Source organism: Paroedura picta, chromosome 10 (assembly GCF_049243985.1).
Source record: "Paroedura picta isolate Pp20150507F chromosome 10, Ppicta_v3.0, whole genome shotgun sequence".
In the NCBI taxonomy this organism is placed as follows: domain Eukaryota; kingdom Metazoa; phylum Chordata; class Lepidosauria; order Squamata; family Gekkonidae; genus Paroedura; species Paroedura picta.
Genome location: NC_135378.1, coordinates 23,421,894 through 23,449,851, shown reverse-complemented (window position 1 = coordinate 23,449,851; position 27,958 = coordinate 23,421,894). Strand labels below are relative to the sequence as shown.

The 27,958-nt window shown below is 44.4% G+C and overlaps 1 protein-coding gene across 3 annotated transcripts in view; it reads left to right on the top strand.

The window, feature by feature from the left end:
- ARAP2 (ArfGAP with RhoGAP domain, ankyrin repeat and PH domain 2) overlaps positions 1-27,958 on the top strand; it is a 135,429-nt gene that overhangs the window by 87,221 nt on the left and 20,250 nt on the right. For all 3 annotated transcript variants that reach the window (XM_077301656.1, XM_077301654.1, XM_077301655.1), the window contains exons 22-28: positions 2,740-2,845; positions 3,692-3,839; positions 7,491-7,559; positions 13,812-13,886; positions 16,828-16,945; positions 21,274-21,402; positions 27,228-27,367. In XM_077301656.1, coding sequence (XP_077157771.1) covers positions 2,740-2,845; positions 3,692-3,839; positions 7,491-7,559; positions 13,812-13,886; positions 16,828-16,945; positions 21,274-21,402; positions 27,228-27,367 — 785 coding nt within the window. The remainder of the gene's footprint in view (positions 1-2,739; positions 2,846-3,691; positions 3,840-7,490; positions 7,560-13,811; positions 13,887-16,827; positions 16,946-21,273; positions 21,403-27,227; positions 27,368-27,958) is intronic.

Here is a 27,958-nt window from a genome sequence, read left to right as displayed (position 1 = left end):
ATACAATATAATGCATCCTCAAGGCCCTTTATTATACACCTAAGGTGTATTATCACCCTATCAGGGCTTACTCACTGCTACCTTTTATTGCCCATTCCAGGCTGCTTTTCTTTGTCACATATATCTGGAAATTTCTGGAGATCTGGGGGAGAATGCTCAGCTGAGATGTGATGCAATAGAGCAGGGGTGGCCAAACCATGGCTCTCCGGATGTCTATGGACTACAATTCCCATGAGCTCCTGCCAGCACCCTCCTATAGAGTCTGCCCTCCAAAGCTGCTGTTTCCTCTAGTGAGTCTCTAGTCTGGAGATCAGTTGTCATTCTGGGAGAACTCCAGGCCAACTTTGAGACTGATAGATTGCCCTACTTACTGATTGTTTCACAGCAAAATCACTGAAATACTGTAAAGTTTCAAGAGCCTACAGTTAGATTTGAGTCCAGTAGTCCCAGTGTTTGCTGGCAGGGGCTCATGGGAATTGTAGTCCATGGGCATCTGGAGGACCCCAGGTTGACTACCCCTGCCATAGGGAACACGAAATACTTCAAGTGAATAAGCTGTTAAGAGTCAAAGTTCTCTTGGTCAGACATAGTTTACTGTGATATAAGAAGAAGAGCTGTTTTTGTATGCCGCTCTTTACTACCGTGAAGGAGTCTCAAAGCAGCTTACAATTGCCTTCCCTTCCTCTCCCCACAACAAACACCCTGTGAAGTTGGTGGGAGCTGAAAGACTTCTGAGAGAACCATGACTGGCCTAAGGTCCCTCAGCTGGCTGCCTGTGGAGAGTGGGGAATCAAACCCTGTTCTCCAGAATACAGCTCACTGCTCTAAACCAAGTTGGCTCTGTGTCTGATGAAGGGAACTGGACTTTTGAAAGCTTCTACCCTGAAATTCTAGTTGGCCTATAAGGTGCTACTGGACTTGAATTCTACTGAAGACCAACATGGCTACCTTTTGAAAAAGGTTCCTGCAGAATCAGGGATCCATAAATGTTGGCTTTCTTGGGTTGCCAGTAATCATTTGAGTTTACTTGTGACCCTTTCCATACTGGGTCTTGGATGCAACATCTCACTAAACTTCACATATGCTCAGGGTGTCTTTGAGATAGGGTAGATAAGTCTTTCTCTCTTGCTCTGCGCTATGTGGGACTTATCTCTGTTGCATCGCATGGCTTTCCAAGGCTTAGAGTTAGGGCAGGGAGCTCTCCAAGGTCCTTAGAGAGGGCCCTCTGCAATAGTCATGCTAATTTTCTGAGAGTTTGTTGTAAGCAGCAGAAAGAAACTTTTGAGTGTATCTGTTCCATGTTTGTTTCACCTTTCCTGCAAGTTAAGTGCAGCGTACAGTGGTTCTACCTTGCAATAATCTTTCTGGTAGGTTATACTATCGGCCAAGATCATTCAGTGAATTTCATAGCCAAGGGGGGATTTGAACTTGGGTCTTCCAAGTTCTAGTCCAATGCTCTAACCATTATACAAGCAAGAAAACAATGCCCGTTTCATGCCTTTCTTCAGCAGCATTAACCAATCAGGACATAAGCTCTCAATGGCCCCTGGCTCACAATGGCTTGTGTCTCAGCTTTGAACTGGGTGACTGCAGGAGGTATTTATTTTTCTGATACGTACCAATCCTGCTGAAAAAAGTCCCAAAACAGGCTTTGTTATACCAGCTTCCTGTTCTCAGCACACATTATAGATAATTTCTCCTTTGGCTTTGAAGGATTGGACAATAAACAGGACTTAGAATTTTGATTTACATATTATTGTGTAATTGTATATATTTATGAACACACTGTTGTCTTCTTTGTGTGCTCCTGTTGTTTGAAGATTAACCCTTATAGCATGCTGACTTGGAAGAAGAAGAAGTAGAGTTGGTGCTTATATGCCGCTTTTCCCTACCCGAAGGAGTTTCAAAGCGGCTTACAGTCGCCTTCCCATTCCTCTCCCCACAACAGACACCCTGTGGGGTGGGTGAGGCTGAGAGAGCCCTGATATCACTGCCCGGTCAGAACAGCTTTATCATTGCTGTGGCGAGCCCAAGGTCACCCAACTGGCTGCATGTGGGGGAGTGTAGAATCGAACCTGGCATGCCAGATTAGAAGTCCGCACTCCTAACCACTACACCAAGATGGCTTTCAACAGAAGACCATGGAGAACCCACTTCAGGCTACAAAGAAAAGCTGGAACTAATCCAGTTAAAATGGCGGCTTTGCCAATGGACCTTGCAGTGAGTACATCTTGACACAACTGGCTATTGAGGGAAAAAGATGGACTCTAATCAATACTTGGACCTCCTGGTATCCAGCCTTGATCAGTACGGGTCTCAGTTTCCCCATTCACCTCTTTGTCTTTTTTTGTCTATTTGGATTTTAATTGGTTGTGCTCATTAAATGCATCTGCCCAGCGAACAGAGAGACCTGGCTCTCGCTTAATGGATAGTTACCCCGAGACCCCACCGCAAGCGATACTCGGATTCAGAACTTTCAAGGCAGGTTCTTAATTGCGGCCGAGACGGTCTCTTTTCCGAGAGGCGAGCGCAGAAACCATCTGCGGTGAAAGAAAATCATCTGTATTGTGTCTGTGAAGTGGTGGCTGATTGGTTAAATCACCATTTTGTACGACTTCAATTGTGCCAAGGTGGCAAATCAATATCCTTCTCTTTCTTTCTTGGGACCGTGTTGTTGTTAATGCTCGGAAATTTAATTTCCTCTCTCCCCACCCCGCCCCCCTTTCCCTTCCGCCTCAGATACGGTGGATGAGAGGGAGCGAGTGAGAAAATACTGCACTTTTATTCGAACACTTCCACCAGTCAATAGGGCAACGCTGGCAGCCTTAATGGAACACCTTTACAGGTCAGCATATCTGGAAATCGACTGAAATAACGCGTCTTATCAGAGAAGCCTCTCATAAATGTTTTTTACTTGGCCGCAGCTTTGGGGGGCAACATGCGTGTCTGGGTGTGCGGGGGGAGAACGGGATGAATATGTCTAAGACGGGCCTGGCAGTGGTTGCTAATAATAGGTCGATAGCTTTGATGCAGCTCTCTCTAATGCTCCAAGTACTTATTAGATATCCTCTCAGGAATCTCTCAGCCCTGTCAGAGAAGAGTTCTCTTATTATTTAGTACTACCTTGCAGATGGGAATGCGAGGCTGACAGTGGATTGCTAGTGAGTTCACTGGCAGGGCAGGATATGAATGCGGGCATCCTGGCTCACATGCCTCTCTCCTCTTCTGCTAGACCTGGTGATCAAATGCATTAGCACAGACTAATCAGGCAGGGGGACCTACCGGTAGGGAACAGGCATTGCCTGCGTGATTGTGTGTTTTTAAAAGCCAGTGACAAATGTAGCTGTATTATATTTGGGTGATTTGGTTTGGAAAAGCTAAGAAGTACCGAAATCAATGCTGATTCAGGCACTTTTGGGGCCTATCCGAGGTGAATTGGCTTAAATTGTAGCCTGTGAGATCTAATAAGAGCTTTCCTCAATATCTCCTCACAAGCCCTTGGCCTAATCCAAAGGTAGTTCTTCCGTTGAGGAAGCTCTTCCCAGTGCCCTCACCAAGGTAGGCCGAACAATCTGTGAAACCAGGTGGCCTGGGAAGCATAAGTTAATGAGCTACGGGTGTGGGAAACACTTTGATCAGAGCGTTGTTGTTGCTGTTGCTTTTTAAACAAATGTGTTTGCTTTTTACACAGGGTTCAAAAATGTTCCGAAATCAATTACATGGATACTCACAATCTCGCTATGGCGTTTTCCTCATGCCTGTTTCAGACGAAAGGGCAGACCAGCGAAGAAGTCGATGTAATTGAAGACCTCATTATACACTATGTGGATCTCTTCGATGTAAGCCCATGGCATGTCTTTAAATAAGATCTTTCAAGTTCCGTAATTTAGCAAATGGATGAAAATGTCTGTCGGTCCACATTTAGCACTGCTTTCAGCAGCTCCTTGGTTGGCACTGTTGTTTGCCGTTTGAAGGATTTCCTCTTTGCTCACCGGTGAGATCTACAGGAAAAAGCTCAAGTCACGCTTTTAAATTTGCTGCAAATTGTTTCTGCTTAACGGCGTACGAGGATTGTGTTGTCATTTTCTTTCTGAAATACCACAACGGTCATCTCTGCTCATAATTACTTGTATTCAAATGTCTTTGTGCTGCTGATAATCACCCAGTTCACTCACAGCGCAATTTGCATGTTTTCCATTCCAGTGGTTCTCAAGGTGGGGGTTGCGACCCCTTAAGGGGTCATTTGGCACTTTCCCAGGGGTTGTGGCGGCAGCATAGCGCTGGCCTCCTCTGTGCTGCCTCGGAACTCACCGAGGTGGTGTGGAGGCAAGCACCATAGCATGTGCTGGGGCAAGCAAGAGTGGTGGTGGCATGTGTGCATGTGCGCACGGACATGTGTGTGCGCACGCCATCACCCATGCTGTAGGGGTCGTGGCATTGGGGTGTTTGAGAACCGCTGGGCTAGATAGATCGTTCTCCCTGTTGACCTGATACTCTGTGATCAGCACTTAGGCAGGGACAGTGGATATGGACAAGCTGAGTTGTGAGCCTAAATCTGGGGATGAAGACAAAGGTTTTGAAATTTTGCCCTGATGACCACGTAATTTTTCCTTAGTGGGCACACACACAAGATAAGTTCTTTATTTTTGAATAGAATGGAACACCAGCCATTCCCTTGTTCAGGAACTGACTGTGAACACCAGTTTTCATAATCTCTTTGAGCTCCCAAGGGCATTCGTGTTGGGGTAGCTCTTTCCCCAATCTTACTGAGCAAAACTGATTCATTTGACTATATTCCACATTTCCTTTTGGTTCAGATTTGAAGTCTTCCTGCAATTTAACAAGTTTTTCTGTTGGAGCATGATCCACTTAATTTGGAAGAAGTCAATTGAGGCTGGAGGAAAACTATTCGGAGTATGGTTGTATCCGCCCATCCCTCCACCCCCATAAAATTGAACTGAAAATCTTTGAATGATAAAATGTGTACACGGTACAGACCATTTTTTAAAAAAAAGTAAATGGCTCTTTAAAAGTAAATGGTTCTTAGCTCAATTTTAAGTTGATTCAGATGTATCGCCATGTTGCTCTGAAGCAGCAGAACAAGGTTTGAGTCCGATGGCACCTTTTAAGATCCAAAAAGTTTTATTCAAGGTATAAACTTTTATGGACCTACACACAGTGAAACAGAACTTCCTCTTACATAAAGCTAGAGGGAGGGCTGGGGGGGTAATTTTATTTCCTTATTTTATTTCCTTATATTACTATATTAATATGCTCCCACTCTTGGCCTAGCCAGCTCGTGGCAGCTCACAATTTAAAACAATACAAAAGAAAATATACAATATTGTATGAATAAGCATAAAAACAACCTGCCAATCCATTTAAAAATCCCCCACGGCTTCCAAACCACCTACCCAGGGAGATGTTAGCTGGATATCGTTGGACAATATCAGAGGAGGGCCAGGAAGGGCTAGCTGGAGTCAAGATGCATAGTTAATGGGGCAATTATAGCAGAGAGAGCAGAAATTGGATTAAGACAGTTGTCAAGATTTGTGAATGACAATAAATTAGCATACAAATGCAAGAGTTAACAAACGGGATGGGAGAATGGTCTGAGTCCAATGGCAGCCCCCAAACCAACACAGTTCAACTCTTGGCAACAGCAGGAGCTGAGATACTTGGCATGTGCAGATGCATGCTCCTTCATTTATACACTAAAACAAATTTCCTTAACTGTTACATATGGGGGGAGGGATTAGTTGCCAGGAAGGACTAATTAGAATAAGATGCATAAGCAGCTGAGCAATAAATATAGCTAAGATTGGAAAGGCATAAATGTGCAAACCTAACATCACCTGTTAAGCTAATTAGATGGTCTAGCATATATATAAAGAATATTAAGCTAAATCCTCACTACATTTACTCCTCCTTCTCTGTCTCACGAAAGCTTGTACTCAGGGACTCAAAGGCACATACAGCTGCAGGTTTTCTTCCAATAGTAATTTACCTCCTGCGACGTCTTGCATCTAGCTTATAGCTATTAGCTTAAACAACCTATGCAATGTTTTGCAAAAAGGGAAAGAGAAGGGATAGAAGAAAGAGAGAGGGACAGGGAGAGAGGCAATATTTTGAGTCGCGAGAAAGCTCAGCGTCAGCCAAGGCTGTTTATCACTTCAAATCAGCTGGCAGCTGAACTGAACAAGGCAGAATCAAAACAACAAAGAGAAGGACTAATAGGAATATCCATTGATAGAAAAATAAATAAAAGAAGAAAATAAAATGCATTGCAAGGAGCAACTGCAATGCCGCCCATTCAAATGGGAACCATAGCGAAGAGTGGGCTGAGCTACAAGTGTGCTCCTAGATGAGCTTATGTTTTCTTGGAGGAAGTCCTGGTGATAGGCAGCATTGATAGCTCTTAGGGGGTGGCCAATAGGGTTGTGAGTGTCCTGCATAGTGCAGGGGGTTAGACTAGATGACCCATGAGGTACCTTCCAACTCTGTGATTCTATGATTCTAGATCAAGTAACACCAATCAGCTAAGGACCCCTGGCCCAGAAGAAATCTGCTTGGCCTCAACCAGAGTCTGGGCCTTTTCAGCCCTGGCTCCTGCTTGATGGACTGAGTTCCCAAGAGAGATGAGGGCCCTGACCAAGCTCACCATTCTGCAGGGCCTAAAAGTCCTGGAGGATCATTGGCCATGGGGTCGCGATGGGTCGAACACGACTTCGCACCTAACAACAACAACAAAAGACAGAGCTCTTCCACCAGGCCTATGGTTGAGGCTAGCCAGGACATGATAACATCTATATTAAAATACTGGGCCTCCCCCCACCCGCCGCCGCCATCCTTTCCTTTTCCTCCCTCTTTCGTTTTCTCCTATCTGCTCCTGGAAGTCATTTTATTCACCGCAGCACTTCATGTTGGTGCTAACATTTGTTAGCTGTGATTTTATTGTTAATAGTTTTATATGTTTTTATCTGTTGTATGGTGTCATTTTGTACTGGTTTACTGTTAGTGACTGCTTGTACACCCCCCCCCACTCAAAACAGTAAAGCCAGAGAAGGATGGATGGATGGATGGATGGATGGATGGATGGATGGATGGATGGATGGATGGGTGGATGGATGGATGGATGGATGGATGGGTGGATGGATGGATGGATGGATGGGTGGGTAGGTGGATGGGTGGGTGGGTGGATGGGTGGGTGAGTGAGTGAGTGAGTGAATGATCAAAAAGGAACCTCCCACTTACAGTCTGAAGTGGTACGGCCCGCTCTGTCATCATGGGATTCTACCACCTCATTCTGCTGCCCACAAATGGCATGCAGCAGTTCTTGGGGGGGGGGGTTACCATTAAAAGTTATCTATATCTAAGTGATGATAATTGATAAACCCAATTGCTGGGTATAAAAAAACACAATACAAGAGGTTATGAGAAATGTGGGTATCAATTTCCAGATGTTGTACAAACTGTTTCTTTATGAACAGGTACATGAAGAGCAAGTGAAACAAATGGATATAGAGAACAGCTTCATTACTAAGTGGAAGGATACTCAGGTAAGCAATAATTATACCTTTTTCCACCATCCCTAACTTCCTGGCTTAGATTATCGGGGAAGGATCAAAGACCCTTGAAACTGATTTGTGTATTACCAACATACAACATTTAATAGTCAACATTTAATAGTCAACTCAGGGCCAACCTAGAGTTGTTTTCAGACTGCCTTTGTGTTCTGTTTTAATAACTGATTGCTAATAGATTTTTCTTCTGTCATTTCAAATAGAGCCGTTCTGGTAACCAGCTGCTAGTGGAATTTTTAGACTGGGCAGAATATTTAGAATGATTTTAGAATTGTTTAAACAGTGATTTTAATGTATTGTTGGTTATATGTTGTTCAGTGCCCTGAGTCTGCTCCTGAAGAGAGGGAGGTTTATGAATAAATAAATAAAAATAAATTATTTACTTGTTCATACAAACCTGCTTGCATTGTTTTATCAAAGGGTGGTTGCTTTCATCTGTCTTCTACCCTTGTTACACTTTTGAATTGCTTTGGTGTGCTCTTTAAAATGTTCATAGCACTTCCGATAATGCTGCTTTTTCTCTCTCTCCCTTTTTCAGTGTGTGGTTTTCTTCAGACTTTTTAAAAGTTGAGTGCTATAGCGCTAATCCCTGGCCCTAAGGATAATACGTTTGGCCTCGACCAGAATCAGGGCCTTTTTGGCTTTAGCCTCCTGCCTGGTGGAAAGAGCTCCCAAGAGAGAACAGGGCTCTGCTCAAACATTCTGAGTTTCGTAGTGCCTGTAAGATGGATCTCTTTCGCTTATCCTATGGTTGAGGCCAATTATATCTAAATCTTGGGCCACCTTCCCATCTCTTCTGCTCTCTTTCCCTCTTTTAACACCTCCAGTACCCAACATTTGGCAGGCTATAAATGATCGAATCCAGGAATCTTGGATGATGTCATTATGTCTAATTGTGTTTCAAATTTTTAATTTGTTTTTACATTGCTTATACGTGGGATATACTGGTTTTACTGAGTTTTAACTTCTGTAAACTGCCCTGAGATGGTATGTCTGAGAAGGGTGGTATGTAAATCCCTAAATAAAATAAAAATAAATACCACTTCAGTTCTAGAGTGGCACCATTGAGATGCCTTGACTCCATTGGAGTCACTGGAGTCAAGCATCTGAATGGTGCTACTATAGCACTGAAGTGCTACACTGGTTTAGAGCTATAGCACTCAACTTAGAATGTTTTTTTAAAACTTCCAAAGAAGACCGTGTGGTGAAAAAGAGCAGGAGGTATAAAGCGGCACCACTTGAAATTACCATAGTGCTTCGGAGACAGCTCAATAATAGAAGGAAATCCACTCTATGAAATTACTCACTCCCATCCCTGTTATCTCTTGAAATCGAGTCAACAAGTTTACAATTCGGTCATCCAGTTTAGAATAGGGTTTAGAACAGTAATGTGGAAATCATTTAGATGAGGAACTGCCCTGGGATTTAATCCCAGGGATGTGTTTCCATTCTGTATCAATAGTGAAAGCTGTTTACAAGCATCAGGAGGGCCCTGTTATAGTCAGAAACCTCATGGCATGGTAGGAGTAGGAGCACCTGCCTGCTCCTTGCATTGGTTTTCGGATCCAAAATTTAGCTGAAGAACATATCTTCCAAGCTCCCCACCACCACCGCCATTTCAGGTCAGAAATATTGCACAGGGGGAAAGCAAGAGCCTCTTTTCCTACCATACTGAGTGGTCCTGATTAGAATCACGATGCAAATAACAATAATAATAAACTTTATTTTTGTAACAACGTGGTTAAAACAATCAGGTTATTTAAAAACAATATACTGGCAAGGCCACCCTGTATTGAGTCTGCCATGAAAACGCTAGAGGGCATCACCCCAAGTGTCAGACATGACTCAGTGCTTGCACAGGGGATACCTTTACTATTACCTTATACATTATATCAGCCCCATTCAGTAAAACTTTTGGGAAGGGTTCTTTCTTGGGTGGAGGGAGGGGGTCTTCCTTCTGTTTCAGCAATCACCCCAGCATTTCTTGATGTTCTGTCTGGCCTGGAGGAAAAGCTTTGTCTTGAAGGCCCTGCGGAGATGGTTAAGGCTCCACAGGCCCCTGATCTCCTTTGGAAGAGCGTTGCACCTTGCTGGGGCCAAGGCTGAAATGGTCCTGGCCCTGGTTGAGACTAATCTCACCTCTTTTTGTCTGGGGATCCTAAGTATGTTTTGGTCTGATGACTTCAACGCTCTTTGGGGCCATTCTGGCTTTGAATGGCTTCTCCCCATGCTATATGGGACGGTGTCTCATTTACTTTTGCCCTTAAACAAACCAAATGCAATTTTAGTGTGCCTCACCAAGGGGCTGCCCGAACAGGTAATTTCATATGGTTGTTACAATCTCATATCTTCTTTGGTTGAGCAGATTTTAACACAGAATTTCACATACACTAAGGTACAAGTTCTCAGAATAGACATCCAGCAAGTATGGAATGTAAGCTTAGATCACCTATGGAAAACTTGTGGGACCAGAAATCTCAAGGCAGAAATCTTTGAGCCTTAGAAATAGTCATCCTGACCCTGATGGAGTGACAAGTGCTGAAGGTTAAAACAATAACAACAACAACAACAACAACCCAGAAACAATCCAGGAATTTGTAAATGGTCATCAGAATGAAGTCTCCATGTTTCTGGAGAGGCAGCTTATGTATTTTTTGACCAGACCCTTCTCTGCAATGTGCTTCAGCTTCTAATACATGATCTGTGGGTCCTCTGAAGATAGATTTTCAGTCTGGTACAGTATTGCTGAAGTTAAGGGAATGGGTTGCCCTTGGCCAATTTGTATGCCTAGTTCCTCCATTCCAACATCAAGTGAGTCCCAGCATGGTCTAAAAGATTGCTTCAGGGACTCTCAAGTCTCATCCATTGACCATTTCAACATCCTTCTGATCTCCAAAAATCTAGTCCCTCAGAGAACATTGTAGAAACTTTTCCTCAAGATTTGCAGGATTCAGTTTTGGGTTGAGAGAGCACTCATGCCAAGAACGAGCCAGCCCTCCCTCCAAAATGTGCCTTAAAAGCACGCAGCCTGATCTCTTTTCCTTCTTGATAGGCTCTCTTGCCAAGTGAGTGGCATAACTGTGCTGGGCATAGTACTGCAGTGCCAAATGTCCTCTGCTTTCTTGCCTCTTATCTATTTAATCCCACTTTCCCTCTATGAAGCTCAGAAACGCATACCTGGTTCTTCCTAATTTCATCTTCACATTAGCTCTTCAAAGGTGTGGCTGTGGGAGAATGAGCATCCCATGGTCACTAGCTTCATGATTGGTAGGAATTTGGACCCAGGTAAAGTACTTGTCGAAAGAAGGGGAGTGCATTCTCGCCTTTGAACTGCTTGAAACTCTTTTAAAGGAAGAAGACACCGGGCACCCTGCTTGCCTGTGATCTGTTAAGATTTCCTGAATTTCTGGAAACAGTGGGTTTCTTTTGACCTGAGGTTTCATGAATGGAGAGCCCCAGTTTGATTCCAGATGATCACAAACGTATTAGCTATCAGGCCTGGGCCTGCTGTTTCCATTGGGTCCATTATAAAATTTAAAGCAGAGATCCAAAGCATCCCCTAGATGGAGCCATTTGTCTGGCTGTTTCATGCCATCTAAACAATCCCTGTACGGCTTGTGGCCTGTGGGCCCTATTTATTCCAGGAGACGATATTCTGCTAACGTTTTAAGGGGCAAAGGCGTTTAAGCCGAGGGATGTGGCAGGACGTCATGTGGCTTTTCAGTCATCAGCGAAAGACGACTGGCAGAAACGAAGCTGGCATGGTGGGTGAGGCAGGGGCTTCAGAGTGGTTTTTTGGGACGGTTAAAAAGAGGGAGCTGTTTGAAAAATAAAACCAATGTTTTTGCAGCTCCAAGGGAAAATGCCCCACATCACCTGTTGCCAACTCTGACCTTATTTTCCAATCCAGCTGGTGCTTTGCTAACCATTTTTCATCTTTAATTTCCCCCCCCCCCTGCCCACCAAACGCTTTGCCAGCTCTTTTCATTTGCTGCAGTAATTTGCCGCGCAGATTTCCCCCCAGTGTGCAGTTGTTTACATATGCTCAGTGGAAATCAAATGTCAGCTTCATTCTTTCCTCCAAACTCCCCCCCCCCACTTCCAGCAGTAATATCTGAAAAGCAAATTTTTACCAAGCTTCTTTTTTTCCCTGAGTCTCTGCCAGTATAATTAAGAAGCTTTCTTCAAAGTAGCTTTGTAACATTTTTTCTCCCTCACAAATGATTCCATTAGTTTTGATTCTCAGAGGCTGCTGTGACCTAGAAGTCCTAATTTCTCCATTATGCAGCTCTTTACAACAGAGCGAGGCTGTGTGGTTTTAAGCCGTGGAAAAAATGAAGTGCTTTTGCTAAAGAAAGTTGCTCAAAATATTTCCCGTAACTTCCTTGTTCCGTCATTCTGCTATGGGAGAAAATGCCTACTAAACAGTAGGGATGGGCACAAACCGGCTCACGAACCTTTGTTTGCGGCAAATTTTGGTTGGTTGGTGGTTCAGCCTGTCCCTTTAAGCAGCTGAGCTGCACAGAGTAAACTGCTCAGCTGTTTAAAGGGGCTTTCTTTGGTAGCTACCCGGGGACTGGCTGCCCAAGAAAAGCCCCTTTAAACAGCTGAGCCACCCAGAGCTCCACACAGCTCATCTTTTTAAAGCAGCTTCCTTGGGTTCAAATATCTGAACGGTGCTCAGCTACTCAGCAGTTTTGTTTAAATGGCTCCGAGCTATTTAAACTCCTACTTTCTGCTTCATGGGAAAAAGCAATGGGGAGTAGGAAGCAGGGATCACAAGCCCATTTGAACGGGTTCAGTTTGCAAACCAGCCTCCTGGTCCCTGTAGATTTGTGGTTCAGCAACCAACCACAAAAATGCAGTTTGTGCCCATCCCTACAAAATAGGGCTTGTATTCTGGAAGCATAGATTCTTTCCTGGAGAATCACTGGGAAAAGTCCCTTCCCTCTATAAACATCCTCAGACATCAACATTCTCACATTCACACATTGATTTACATGGGCTGGTTATTGTCGGACTTCCATTCCTGTCTGACCTGAAAAATCCCATCTCCTACCCATTTGGTTCTACCAATTTAAGAAACGTAGCAGCTTCTTATGGATCTGTTATGTATTTGTATGCACTGCTGATACCTCACTTTTCTCCCATTAGGGATGCAAAGGAGTAGTAGTAGTAGTAGTAGTAGTAGTAGTAGTAGTAGTAGTAGTAGTAGTAGTAGTAGTAGTAGTAGTAGTAGTAGTAGTAGTAGTAGTTGGTACTTAAATGCCGCTTTTCTCTACCCGAAGGAGTCTCTAGGCGGCTTTCAGTCGCCTTCCCTTTCCTCTCCCCACAACAGACACCCTGTGAGGTGGGTGAGGCTGGCAGAGCCCTGATATTCCTGCTCGGTCAGAACAGCTTTATCAGTGCCGTGGCGAGCCCAAGGTCACCCAGCTGGCTGCATGTGGGGGAGCACAGAATTGAACCTGGCATGCCAGATTAGAAGTCCGCACTCCTAACCACTACACCAAACTGGCTCATGAACACAGCTAGAGGAACAGATTCTAAAGCAGTGGTCCCCAACCCCCGGTCCGGGGACTGGTACTGGTCCGTGGATCAGTCGGTACTGGGCCGCGGCTCCTACTCATTCTCCTCCCCGGCTGCTGCATTGGGGGCTGCCCTGCCACTCTGCCGCCGGCTCACCTTTGTTACTTTCCAGTGGCCACCATGGCTAAGGCTCCCCCTCGGCGTGGCACTGCGCAGCTGTTACTGGCAGCATCCCTCAGTGGGCGGTGGGAAGTCAGGGGCGCCGGATATCCTTTAGCCTTGAATATGCAACATGGGAGATAACAGAGAAATGTCTAGAAGCCTTGGACTACTTGTCTGCCACACTTTTTGAGAGAGCTGGGAACATGTGCTAGACAGAATCCTGGAACTTGTATTGAACAGTAGCCCACTGGACCATTTTGATGAGTTCTGGGGCTGATTCTCTGCTCAAGTCAAAGAACCGACCCTTTCCCCTGACTCTGTACTGGAGTATGGGAGAAAACAACCCACAACATGATGTGTTTTAGTGCAAGTCAAAGGGCTTGGACGTGCGTGCAGAGTTTTTGATGTGGAAGTGGGACCCATGGGGGGAGTGATGGCTACTGGTGACTTGCATGCGTGGAATGGTTCACGTGGGGGACAAAAGAGACCAGGTGGGAAATAACTTTTTTCCCCCTCCCCATGTTTTGTTTTTGGAAATAGGTTTCACAGGCTGGAGACCTGCTAGTTGAGGTGTACGTGGAAAGAAAGGAACCAGACTGCAGCGTTATAATAAGGGTTTGTATCTCACGTTTCTTTTTTGAGAAGCTTCTGAGAGCTTTGAGTAGCACGAAACACTTGGTTTAAACATAGGCATTAGAGCCCTGAATTACAGCTTCAGTGAATGCATTATCTTTCTCCTTTAAAAAGAAAATGGTTCACAACCTTGAATGGTCCCTCAAAAAAAAAATTATAGACACAAGTTCTTTTGTTAAATTACTGCACGTTAATATGCTGGACATAAATGTGATTTGTATGGGAATTTTAAGTGCCTCCCCTTGTTTTCTTGATGGGACGTATAGGGATTCCTTTTAGCTAAATAGAGTACTTACATTTCTCCTTCTAGATTGATTTATTAAAAAAAAATAATTCATTGAAACCTGTAGTATATGGCCCAGTTAAGCAATCAGCAGCTCAGGTGGGTTTCTGCTCACCTGTATCAGTTAAGTGTAAGCATGTTTCCCCTTAATATTAGTCCAGGGATGGGGGGAAGACACAATGGACTTACCAAGCAAATCACCCCTCCACACATACATTCACACACACACACTGCTGCAGCAGACTGTAGTCCAGCTACACAAGATTGTACAGTGTTGTGCACGCAGTTTTCTTACACAGGTAGGACTAAGACTCTTGCTTCTCAATGCACATGGCCTTGATTATGTTGGTTGCACTTTCAAACAAATCCAAATAGCTTGTTATTCATATTTGACTCTAGAATCTGTTAACCGTTTTCAGTATGCTATATGTTAATTTACTCTTACACTTTGCCTATAAGTATGGACTTATTACTTCCATTCCACAACATTGTATCTGAGGAAGTGTCCGTGTGCATGAAAGCTTGTGCCTTGAATAACACTTTGTTGGTCTTAAAGGTGCCCCTGGACTCACAATGCAGTTGGAGTTACACATAATATTTAAACAGGCAACCATCAGTGCAATCCTAGGAAAACTTACACTAGTCTAAGCTCATTGATTTAAGTGGGTTTAGACTGGAGTAACTCTGTTTAGGATTGCACTGCAAGTCTTTTTTAAAAGGTGAGAATCATGGCAAGAGCAGTTATCAGAGAGTTAGTTCCCTTAATCCTGCACACACCCCCCCCCGAAATTAATAAATATCCAGTGAGTGCTATGTTCACTTAGCTGTGACAAGGCCCACTAAAAGGTCTGGCTCCTGGAATCCTGCCAGGCAAGAAGCGACTTGCTTTGATGCTTCTTGTAGCATTTCTAGAATGCACCCACTCCCTTTCTCATGCCCTCCAGGCCCACCAGTGGCCATTTTGGGAGGGGGGCAGGTCAACAGGACCATATATGATCCTATCACCTCATAAATGTTTCACCAGTTTAAAAACTATTTTAAAATTAATTAACTCCCACCCATTTGGGAAACCCTTCCAGGGCTGTCAAGAAACACTAGGGTTTCACAAAACCCTGTTTGAAAAAGCCTGGATTACGTGAATTGAATGAATGACAAAGGGATTCACAAGGCTGGCATTTTTGCAAACTGCCTGGAGGAAGGAACACTTTCCTCCAGGCAGGGTATCCTGTCAGGAAGACCGATTCTGCACGAGGAATTTACCCCTTGGACAGCCTCTTGTCGCTCATGGGGTTTAGTGCTGCTTCCACATGATGCTGGAAACAACCCGAAGTTCTCAAGTGGCTGGCCAGAACTCTTGTAAGATTTGCTCTGCGATGAGGGAAATAGCCAAATCCTGATTTCCCTCATCTTGCCGGACTGTCATCTGGGGCACACACAGGGGCAAGCCTGTGTGGAGAAAGAAGCGCAGGACAGTCTTGGTAGCGTTTGGCTGGCCCTCACACCCACCCACCCCTCTCCATTTCCTCATCAAGAACTTTTTTTTATAATGGTGCAGACTGCTTTGCTGAGGGACCGCAAAGCTACATGCCATCATCAATAAAAATAAAATGTTCTCCTCATTGTGCTCAGTAATTTGGGGTGTGTGTTTTCTGGCAGTGGGTATTAACAGGGTATTAATGGGGAAGGGGGGGCATGTGATGAAGCATCCCTCTCTCTATTATCTTGGGGTCTGTGCTCTGGGATTTAAATCTTTACTGTGAACACACAATCATCGGGGTCCAATTACCATGGCCAGCCTATCACAAATGTATCCTAAAATAAAGAGAGACCATTATAAGAATTCCAAAAAGGGATCTAAGCGAATGTTTCATTGTTATGGTGTGATCCCACGGCAACATGGAAGTGTACATTTAAAAAACAAATGTTTTGGTGTTACGGCGTTTCCCCATAGCAATGCGGAAGTGCATTATTTTTTAAAAGTTAATTTCAGGGCTTTGGGGGTAAGGAAGTTTGAATTCCAAAAAACAACAGATGTGAAGGGATTGGTGGCTTGCCTTGTTTGACAAATCGAGGAGTGAGGAGAGAAGTTCTCTCTTCTGGCTTCTCAGCCGCCTCATCAGGAGGCAAAAAGCCATGATGAGGTGGCTGGAAAATCCGGGAGGGTATCCTGTCAGGAAGCTTGCAAATTGCGCGTTTGCAAGCAGGAGGCAGAGCACAATTTACGCCTCCATGCAGAATTGGTCTTAATGTTCTCTCACTCTGTCCCCCCTCCCCCAGTCGAGAGCATAAAACCTCTGCACAAATGTGAAGTTTTAGAGAGGAGCAAACCAACTATGTCATTAGAAGGCAAGATATCATGGCTAAGGCTCACTTCCTTTGGACACATCAAGCAATCAAACTCGCTAAAAGAATCATTCATGCTCAGCATGGTCAGTGGCAAAAGGAACCCTGGTCGCTAAAGGATCCACTGGCTCGATACGATCAAAGCCAACACAGGAATGACCATGAGCCAACTGAAAGAAGCAGTCAGAGACAGGGGCACATGGTGAAGACTTTCCTATAGAATTGCCGAGGGTCAGACACGACTGAACGGATGACATCATCATCTACTTCATTTAACTGTCATGATGTTCCAAACAGGTATCACCAGTGATGGAGGCTGGAGAATTGACCAGTGACATCTTGGGAATCAAGAACATCACGCCCCACAGGGACGACAAGTGGGCTGCTTTTGAAGTGATTGAAAATGGAGAACTGGGTAAGTCACTTCTGTATGTTGAAACTAGCCTGGTTTCTTTAAGTATTGGCAATCCCAGTTTGCCAAGAAAGTAGAGGCAGCTTCAGCTCCATTAAAATAGTATCAGGCGTTTAACTGTGGTGGTCATGCATTGCTAAAGCATTTCTCACAATTAACAAAAACATCCTGGCTCTCACCAGCTCCCTGGCCCCCCAGTGGCAAGGCAAAAAATGTCAGGGATCCCTGGGCCAATCTGACCTGGAGGAAAACTTCCCAGTGGCAATTGGCATTGCTGAGAGGACGTAAAAAAGGGCTGCAAGAGCTTCTCTCTCTCTCTCCCTCTCCCTCCCTCCCTCCCTCCCTCCCTCCCTCTCTCTCTCTCTCTCTCTCTCTCTCTCTCTCTCTCATGATCACCTTAAATTCAGAGTGAATCATAGAACCAGCATTGCTGTCAGATCTGGCCTGAGAAATACCCAGAGATTTGAGGGATGAAGTCTTAGGAGGACAATGGGGAGGGATTTCAAAGAGTTATGAGCCCATAAAGGCCACCTTCCCAAGTGGCCATTTTTTCCAGGCAAACTGACCTCTGTCTGCTGGGGGCCAGTTGCAATAGCAGGTGATATCTAGCCATCACCTGGAGGTTGGCAAGCCTACGAACAAAGGTACCTTTGAGTGAGAAGCCTTGGGTGGAATTCTTCCAATATTAAGATGTCTTAAGAGAGCAATCCTAAACAAGTCTCCTCAGGATCCTACTTAGGTCTGTTTAATTGGGTTACATCCCAGAAAGTGTTCTTGGATTGTAATGTAAATGAATTTCCCTAGTTCTCAATGAAGAGAAAAAGAGCTGTTTTTTTTTTTTGTACTCTGCTTTTTACTACCCAAAGACATCTCAAAGCGCCTACCCTTCCTGTTCCCATAACAGATTCTCTTTGAGGTAGGTAAGTCTGGAAGAACTCTGAAAGAACTGTGAATGGCTCAAGGTCATCCAGGAGATCTTGTGTGTCTCAAAGTGGCTTATAATCACCTACCCTTCTTCTCCCGACAATAGTTACCCTGTGAGATAGGTGGGGCTGAGAGAGCTCTGTGAGAACTAGGACTGGCCCAAGGTCACCTAGCTGGCTGTATGTGGAAGAAGAGTGGAAAATCAAACCCAATTCTCCAAATTAGAGGACATTGCTCTCAACCACTACACCAAGCTGGCTCTCAGAGACTGATCAATGTGTCTAGACTCAACAACTTCACAGCATCTTAATACAAATGAGTGGGCTCCATTCATCTCATGAAGACTCCTGTTTTACTTTGTTGCATTAGACTAACACAGCTGCAAATCTGGAACTATTATCTAGTCAAAAACATCCCCACACCTACAAAAATAGGCTAGCATTCTTCTCCCTAACACTTAATTTATGGAGCAACTGCGAGCCTCCCACCTTTAGAATGTAGCTTAGTCACAAGTCAATCACGTGGGTGGGAAATCGAAATTGACTTCCTTCAACCCTGGTGAAATTGACTTTCCTACCATCTGTCTTGCAGGGAGTTAAACATCTTTTAAAAATAAGACTGCAGTTCAAAGCCGGATTTGTTTAACAGGCTGAAACCAAATTATGAGAAGACAAGTATATTAAAATCTTACATTTTTCAAGAATGCAATTTCCTTCTGATATTTATTGTTGGAATAGAACAAATAGCTCTCTCGCTGTTTACTGGCAAACATATAATGACCTTGGGAGCAGAATAATGGGATGTGTAAGTTTGACAGCTCGATGTCTGAAATATTGGAACTGAAATATTCAAGATCAACTAAATTATTTACATATAGAACTGCAGAAATAATTGGTGAAATTATCTGGCCTTATGCAGGGAACGTGCTGTAAAATGGGATCGGTAGTATATAATTTTTTTTTTTAGTGATTTCTATATGATGGATAGTTTGCAAATGAGGTGTGTTGCCAGTAAAATAACTAATGCATTCCAATAGGATGATTTATGTACCATATAATCCATTATGACAGATGGTCTTCAATGTAACTATAAATAAAGCAGTAGGTGTTTGCTCTGGGAGCTCACACATTATTGGCGGATGTGACTTGCTTCACTGCCTTTTTCTTCTGAAGTCTTCCTTTAAGGTGGAGCTGAAACGGCATCATTCTGTTTTGCGGTGAGAGTTGGTTTCAGTTAACTCCATGACAACCATTGGAGGAAAGTTGCATTAAAGGGTTAATCGTGGTCACTCCATGATTGTGTTTAGAGAAGGTTAATGGAGAACCCTCAGTGTTACCACATCTCTGCCACCTTAAAATGGCCTCCCCATGGCAAATTATTTCCACTCTGCATTTTAGAGTGTTTCACAAGCTTTTGCTGTATGGGGTGCTGTCATTGAGTAGCCAGCTGTTGCCAAGGATAGGGGGATGGGGCTGTTCCACCTAGTGAAGACTCAAATGAGTAGCCCTGTTGGTCTGAAGTAGCACAATACAATCAGAGTCCAGTAGCAGTTTTAAGACCAACAAAGATTTACTCAAGGCGTGAGCTTTCAAGTGCAAGCACTCTTCGTCAGACTAAGACCTAGTGAAAGCTTGTGAACTTTGCATAGTTAAGGGGTCCATGTCACTTTTAAAAAGAGTTTTTTTGTTTGAAGACAGTTTTCCCAAGGACAAAAATAAAGGTAAAAATAAAGGTATCCCCTGTGCAAGCGTGGAGTCATGTCTGACCCTTGGTGTGATGCCCTCTAGCGTTTTCTTGGCAGATTCAATATATGGTGGTTTTGCCATTCCCTTCCCCAATCATTACCGTTTTATCCCCCCCCCCTGCAAGCTGGGTACTCATTTTACCGACCTCGGAAGGATGGAAGGCTGAGTCAACCTTGAGCCGGCTGCTAGGATCGAACTCCCAGCCTCTTGGTCAGAGCTTCAGACAGCATGTCGGCTGCCTTACCACCCTGTGCCACAAGAGGCATGCATTTAATAACTGATACACTTATTCTCTCCTGTTAATGGATGCACACTGTCAATGGATGTTAATGGATGCACACTTCACCAGTTCTGTGCCCAGTTAGGGGAGGAGCCAAGGTTCAGTGGTGGAGAAGGAGAACACAGTATGTTCTTTAGCATTTCCAGTTGAAAGATTTCAGAAAGCAGCTGCTGGTTAAGGCTTTTCTCTCCCTGAGATCCAGGATATACACCGCCAGTGAGAAGATGGTAATGGCCTGGTTCAGCCTCTCTCAAATGTTACTGTTGAGAAACCCCTGAAACATTCTTCAGGCTTCAAGAAACCCCAGAAGTGGGGTGATCATGCAGAATACAGTTGCAAAGCTTAGCTGTGTACATGCCAACCCAGGGCCCCTCCCCTTCCCACTCCTTCAGGCCCGTCATTGTCCATTTGGGGAGGAAAGGTCAACATGATCATATATGGTCTTATCACCCAATTAATGTTTAACTGGACTCCTCCCATTCCCACCTTCTCCAGGCCCACAACTAAACCTAGTAGTACCCAAGTGGGGGAGAGGCAGGTGAACATGACCACATATGGTCATATCACCTAACTAATGATTAACAAATTTTAAGTATACATAAAAGTTAATTAACTCCCACCATTCCAGGGCCATCAAGAAATCCCAGGCTTTCATGAAACCCTGGTTGAGAAAGCCTGGCCTAGCTGGACCACTCATCCACTACAAGATTTTGGTTTATGAATCCAAAATTGTGGCTCTGTGCTTTTCCTCATCACCAGTGACCCATATAATTCCTCAAAGAGGAAAATGGTTTCTCCTGAGTTCTGAATTTACACACTGCTGAATTATTTTAAGGAGGGGGAAAAAGGGGTCCATATAATGTATACCTCAATAGATATCAGCTGTGTTTGAATAATCATTGTCACTTAATAGCTCCTTGTGTTCAGAGTATAGATTACATGTGTCTTCTGCAGTCCTTCCCAAGTCCTCCCCTCCTACCATGACTGTTAACAAATCCACCCAATCCCTGGGTCTCAGTACGAGTTGAGCTAAGGCTCTTGCAGTTTCACCTTTATTTAATGTTATTGTTATTGTTATTATGTTAATGTTATTGTTGTTGTTACCACCTTACTGTTTCCTGAATGATGTTACCTGTACTATTTTGTTGTTTCATGTAAACCGCCCTGAGCCTACGGGGAGGGCGGTATATAAATACAATATAAATAAATAAATAAATAAATAAATAAGTATATCATAAAAGTAACAAATCCAATCTTGTCCTAGTTGAGAAACAATTAAAAGTGTGTTGTTGTTGTTGTTGCTGCTGCTGCTGCTGCTGTTGTTGTTGTTGTTGTTGTTGTTGTGACAAGTATGTTTTTTTTCTCCCTTTTATAAATACCAGAACGCCCTCTGCATTATACTGAAAATGTTTTGGAACAAATCCTTCATTGGAGCTGCTTGCCTAACCCCAGCAGTGCGTGTCTCATAATCAAGAAGTTTCTGTCAGCAGACGCAGGGAAACTCTACAATGGTATGTAGACCAAAAAACAAACAAAACAACAACCACCTTTGAATAAATGAATACCAAAGAACTTGACATGTTAAATCTCGGTTGCGATTGGGATTGTCAAGGGTTTCTAAGCGAAGGCATGAAAACGCAAGACAAAGGGCTATTCCCAGCACCAGCAGCCAGCCCTCCCCCCTCCCCTTATAATCTTTTAGCAATTCCACGACTGGGCATTGGCTCCTCCATTGCTTCCTTTTTTCAGACTGACAGCAGAGCTGGGGACAGTGGTCCCTGTCATGCACTTTCAGTGTAGATTGTCCTATTTCGCACAGGAAAACCCAGCTGCAAAAGCGCATTGAAAGTGCATCATCCAATGGGCATGGAATCAGAAGAAGAAGAGGAGTTGTTTTTTGTACCGTGCTTTTCATTCCCTGAAGTAGCCTACTATCACTTTCCCTTCCTCTCCTCACGACAGACACCCTGTGAGATTGGTGAGGCTGAGAGAGCTCTTAGAGAACCGTGACTGGCCCAAGGTCACCCAACTGGCTGCATGTGGAGAAGGAGTGGGGAATTAAACCTGGTTCTCCAGATTAGAGTTAGATAAGAGCGGCAGACTTTGAGCTGGGGTTAGATTCCCCATGCCAACAGATGAAGCCAGCTTGGGCCAATCCCAGTTCTCTCAGAGTTATTTCAGCCTCACCCACCTCGTAGGGAGGAAGGGTTGGCTGTTATGCCATTTTGGACCCATTCCACAAACAGTGGACAATGCCCTTTCAGTGAGCTTTTGCAGCTGGGTTTTCCTGTGTGAAACAGGAAAAAAAATCTACTTCTAAAGTGCATTATCCAACATGTGCGCAGTTGGCCTTGGTTTTGGGTGGCAAAGTTTTAAACTCTGAAGCCACAGGCACTTTCTCCTCCCCCCCCCTCTGCTTGGTGAATGTATCAGAGCAACCAGAACCTTGTAAACATGTTTTCTGTGGGGGTGTTTGCTGATAGATTTGGGGGCATTTAGTTATTCCATTCCCTTTGCCTCTGTCTGAGTAAATGCTTTTTAAATCAATCACAATGGACCCCCTGATTCCAGCATTATTGCTCTGTCTATTATCACCGATACACCTTAAAACTGGGATCTAAAAAGGAAATAATGAAAGTAAATCAAATGTGATTTCACTGTCAATTTGTTACATGGAGAACTGGCATCGTTTCAGAAGCACTTAAACTGTTGAAAGCCAACTGTGCTCAGCTTTGTGCGGTGCGAGCGCAGGCAGATAAAGCAGTGTGCAGACATAATGGCACGGCCATATATTTCATTTATTTATAATGCATGTAACAAAATGGGGGAGCGCTAGGGAAGAACTCTGCAAATGAGGATGGGAGCCAGGGTGGAAAGTATTGGTTGATGGGGGATGATGAAGGATCTTGGGGAGGATTCAGAACTGATTACTTACTGACCGTTCAGGCCCTGAACATTTAGGACAAACTGCTCCATTGGACCATTAAGATACCGACACGGACAATTTTATTTGCAGGTGGCTTCTCCCTCCCTTTCCTTGCCTAAAGCTTTAGCAGCTGCAGATGTATTAGCTTGCCTGCAGTTGCTTCATAGTCTATCCTGGGCTGGGTTCAAGGTGCCACTTAAGTTTTCTAAACCGGGATGGACTAGGAAGTTGAAACAATCCACTAGCAAACTAAGCCCCTGTGATGCTCTTGGGGTTGATCCTCCCATATAATCTTGAATGCCCATTGGAAGAGTGTGGTTTATGGTTTTGCAGGCCCTGCAGAATTGCAAAAGAGAGCGAAGGGACCGAATGTCTGTCGGAAGGGCATTCCAGATGTCCTAACTCTTGTTAATGACAATTGGGACTGTATTAGGCCAGAAATCTCCAGAAAGCTGTACCACCACCACCCCATGGCCTAAAACAGTCTCTTTTATTATTAACAAGAGCTAGGGCATCCTCTGGAATGCCCTTCCAACCGAAGTTGGCCTGCAAAACCATAAACCATCCTCTTCCAACAGGCATTCAAGGAAGGAGGGACCTTGCCTGGTTACGCTTTTTTCTCTTCCTGGCTTTCTGACTCCTTATTAACAATTCTGATGCTCACTTCTTTTGGATGGTTGCCGTACTGGGTAGGTTGGGTGGGTATGGGTTTTAATGTTTTATAGCCATTTATTGTAATTATGTTCTACTGTGGTTTTATCCCTTTGTAAAGCTACCTTTAGATGGATTGGGTGCAGTAAAAATCTAATATAAGGAATTAATAAAATAAATGCAAACCCAACCGTCAGTGATCGCGCTGGGTGTCACTAGCAGATGGTGGCAGTTTCGGAGGAGGCAGTAGGCAAGCCAGTATTGATCACTGACGCCCTTGAATGGGCTCAAGTCAAACCACGCTTGCAGCTCAGACAGAGCACATGAGCTCGACTTGATTTACTCCTGGTGGCTAGCATTCGTCCTGAGTGGCCTGCCCATGGGGAGCTTTCCTGATAACAAGCTCTTCCTTACAAGGTTTCATTTGTTTGGGTGAAGTAATGCCTCCACCTGGATAGCCCAGGCTAGCTCGATCTTGTCAGATCTCAGAAGCTAAGCAGGGTCAGCCCTGATTGGTATTTGGATGGGAGGCCACTAAGGAACACAAGGGTTACGACCTGGAGGGAGGCAATGGCAAGCCAACTCTGAATGTCTCTTGTTGTGAAACCCCATGGGGTTGCCATCAATCAGCAGTGACTCGATGGCAAAAAAAGAGAGAAGAAAATCTGTCTTTTCCCTTGTTCCTGGTACAAAGTTACAGAGTGTTTGTTCTTGAGGGGGGTCTTCACATCTGGTTCTAAGCTTCCCGGATTCCTCTTCCTTGAATGCTGGCCATGTCAAAACCTGGTACCAGCCCACAGAGTTGGCATTGTGGTTACAGGTGAAACAAAACTGAGTGGCTGAACTTTTCATCCCCTTACTATGGCTGATGATCTACTACTTCGGTAGTTGTCTTACAGCCAAGAGTAGTTAGTCAAACAGTCACAGCTAATCAATTGAAACATTTCCCCTAAAGTCCACCCAGGAGAAGATAATCATCCCCAGGGAAGGTGAAAAATATTCCTGCCCAAAGGCTAATCAGGACTACGGTCAAAGGAAAAATCCTTCCTTGTCTTTCTATAGAAGGTAAAGCAAGATTCAATCAACTGCTTTGTCCAAAGCATACTTGCCTGTCCCAACAAACAGGGGAAGATAAATAACAGGCATTTTTAGCTTCCTGTGCACTTTTCCTGTTTCTCTTTTTGATAAATCTCATGAGGTCAGAACCCAAAACTTTGTTAACATGAAACTGCACTTAAGGGAGTCCACAACAACATAGCTATGACTAACGGTGGTTAATATTCCAACCAGACCCTGGTTTAATGGATCCTAACAAACCTTAGAGGTGTGGCCTGAATTCAGACACTAATACTTACCAAGGTTGGTTGGAGATTCATTTGGGCTGCCATGTTGGTCTTTAGCAGCAGAACAAAGTTGAGTCCAGTTAAGACCAACAGAGTTTTAAACAAGATACAAGTTTTCGTGTGGAAGGACACTTCTTCAGATAAAACAGTTTCCTCATCCATGCATATAGTTAGAGAGAGAGACTGGGGAGGGAAGGTTTAGCTAGAGTTCAGATGCATAATTAATCGGGCAATTATTGCTAAGATAGGATTGAGGTACTTTTCAAGATCTTGCAAATGGCCATCAATCAGCATACAAATATACGAGTCTGAGAACTCTGATCCCCCCACATCCAGTCTTAATTAGTTGAGGATAACTGAGTCAGTTGTTTTTATGATTTTGCTGATTGTTATGTAACTAAGTTGTTAACTGCCCTGAGGCGCGGGCAGGTTAGTGGTAGCCCCATAGTTGCAAAGAGGAACAGACACACTAATCTGTACAGTTGTATACTCCTATTACATCTGAAACAGCTTTCCTAAAATGTTACATATTGGTAGGGTTCATAAGAATCGAGATGTATAAATAACCAGGCAGTAAATACAGCAAAGACTGGAACAGCAATTAACTCTGGTTTTGTGCAAACTTAGAACTGAGCCTGTGCATGACTTAGCTTTAACCCAGCCCAGTTTTTATACATGATTCCTTAAGTAGGGTTCAGAGTACAAATATATTGAAATTTTGAGATAAGGTTTTTCAGTGTTTGCTCCGGATTAGCACATGTGTAGACATGCCCACAACAAACACTAGTCACCTTGTAAGCAGAGATGCCAAAGGACAGGAAAAGTCCCTTAACCATGGCTTGTTTGACTATTAACTTTAGTTCCAAGTCCTAGGATGGAATCATAAGGAAAGAGCACTGGTGTGTACCATTTTTAGTTTAAATTGGTAATTCAGATATAACACTTGTGTGTCTCTTTGAAATGCAATCAAGTCTCTTCCAACCAGGCAACTCTATGAATTAATGCCCTCCAAAGCATCCTTTTGTGAACAGCCTTGCTGTGGTCTTGCAGACTTTCTCAACCAGGGTTTTGTGAAACCCTGGGGTTTCTTGATGGCCCTTGAAGGGTTACCCAAATGAGTGGGAGTTAATCTTTTTTAAATTGTTAAACTTTTATTGGGTGATATGACCATATATCAGTGGTTCTCAACCTTTTCTTCGTTGCAACCCCAATTTTGTCGCCAAAGCCCAGCGGGGACCCAGCCGGAGGAGCTGCCAGCTAGTGCTGTAGAGGCGCTTCCACCAGCCCCCCCCCCCAGCCGTGACCATGGGCAACCCCCCCGCAGGAGGTGACTGGAAGGGGGGCGAGGGCCTTCACGGGGGAGGGGGCTGCTGCTGCCACCGCCACCACATCCACATTGCTCGCTGTCCCAGGCCAGGCTTGGGTGCACGTCTTGCTCCCTTAGTTCGCTGCTTCTCTCCTTTCTCCCTTCTTTTAACCACTGGGGGTTCTTTGGCGGCCCTGCTGCAGAGCATGTGGGGCTTGCTGGATGGAGTCGAGCAGGATGGGGCAAGTTTGGACATGTGGGGGGAGGGGGTTGCTTTCTTGTCAGCTCTGAAAGAGCTGAGCAAAGCGTTTTGGCGTATCCTTCAGCATGTGCCGGAGGCAGTCTCCAGGCAGACTGGGCAGCTGCAGAAGGAGCCAGTGGGGAGCTGGTGTAGATGCAGCCATTGCCATGGATCTGACACCTCTGCCAGCCACCGGTCACCACCTCTGCCTGCTTCTACCACCACCACCTGCCTCCACACGCCGCTGCCACCACACGCCTCCACACGCTGCTGCCTGCCACCGCAGCAGCGGGCAACCCGGTGACCCCCAGAAAGGGGCCAGGTGACCCCAAGGTTGAGAACCACTGCCATATATTATCATGTCAACCTGCTACCGCTTCCAAAATGGCCAGTGATAGACCCGGAGGGGGTGGGAAGGGGAGGGGCCCGGGGTGAGTGTGCATGCAGGTATGTTTCCCAACCATATTCTGCATAATCACACCACTTTCTCAAAGCCTGAAGAATGTTCCAGGTGTTTCTCAATGATTAAAAAAAAAAAAACTTGAGAAAGGCAGCTTTAGGATTTTTGTGACTGCCCTTCCCAGTCTCATTCTCCTTATGATATGTTGCTGGAAGTCTCCCTTTTAATCAATGACTCTAACGCTTAATCGTGGTTGAAGAAAGCAAATCCCGGCAGAGTGCTTTGCCTGCAGAGGAGCGTGTTGCTGACAATAAATGGAAGCGGTCATATTATTCCTATTTTGGAGTCTGTTTGTGCAGATTAATGCTAAGGCTATATAAATTCCAGGAGAATGTATGGTATTATTTTGGGGTTTTTTTTTTAATGCAAACAAACCTTGAACTGAGTGCTCTTTTTATCATCTCGACAGAGAAGAATATGGAAGGCAGCGTTAAAGCCAGTTATCTGAAATACAAAGAAGAACCGTCCAAATTACTTTCTGGAAATAAGTTTCAAGAGCGCTACTTTGTTTTGCGGGAAGGAGATCTTTTCCTTTACAAGGATGCAAAGGTATCAGCGCCTGCTTCAAGGCCTTTTCAAATCATGGCCAATTATGCTTTAAGCTTCTTCCCTTTAACATAGGAAAACAAGGAGAGTTTGACAAGTGACAAAGAACATTCTTTTTGTACTGTTTGCCTGTGTGTTTGCAAGTGGGGGGAAACAATTGGGTTTGCGGCCACGGCCGTGTGAAAGCGAAAGCTTTAAGAATGGATTTATGCAGCTTTGTTCAGCAGTGTTCTTTAATGTAGCATTTAATTCAAGCATACCTGACGAGCGGAATGCCAGCAGTATTGCGTACGCGTTTTAATAGGGTTCTCACTTACTTGTGGGATTGGAATGGAACCTGTTTGTTTAAGCACTGCAAAGAGCACCACCAGTGAGTCTCACTGAACTAAAGCACAGAGACAGAGAAGGATCTTATCGGAGAGGCTGGCAATGAGTCATCCAGATGCAAAATGGTAGCTGTAGAAAAGGGGAGAGTGCCCTACGTGAAATGCTGGGAAAAACAACATCTGAGGTACAAAGAAGGGCGGGATGTGTGTGCAAAGGAAGGAGGGCAGTACCTTCTATCCTATTAAGTGTCTTGCCATCTCTGTCTCC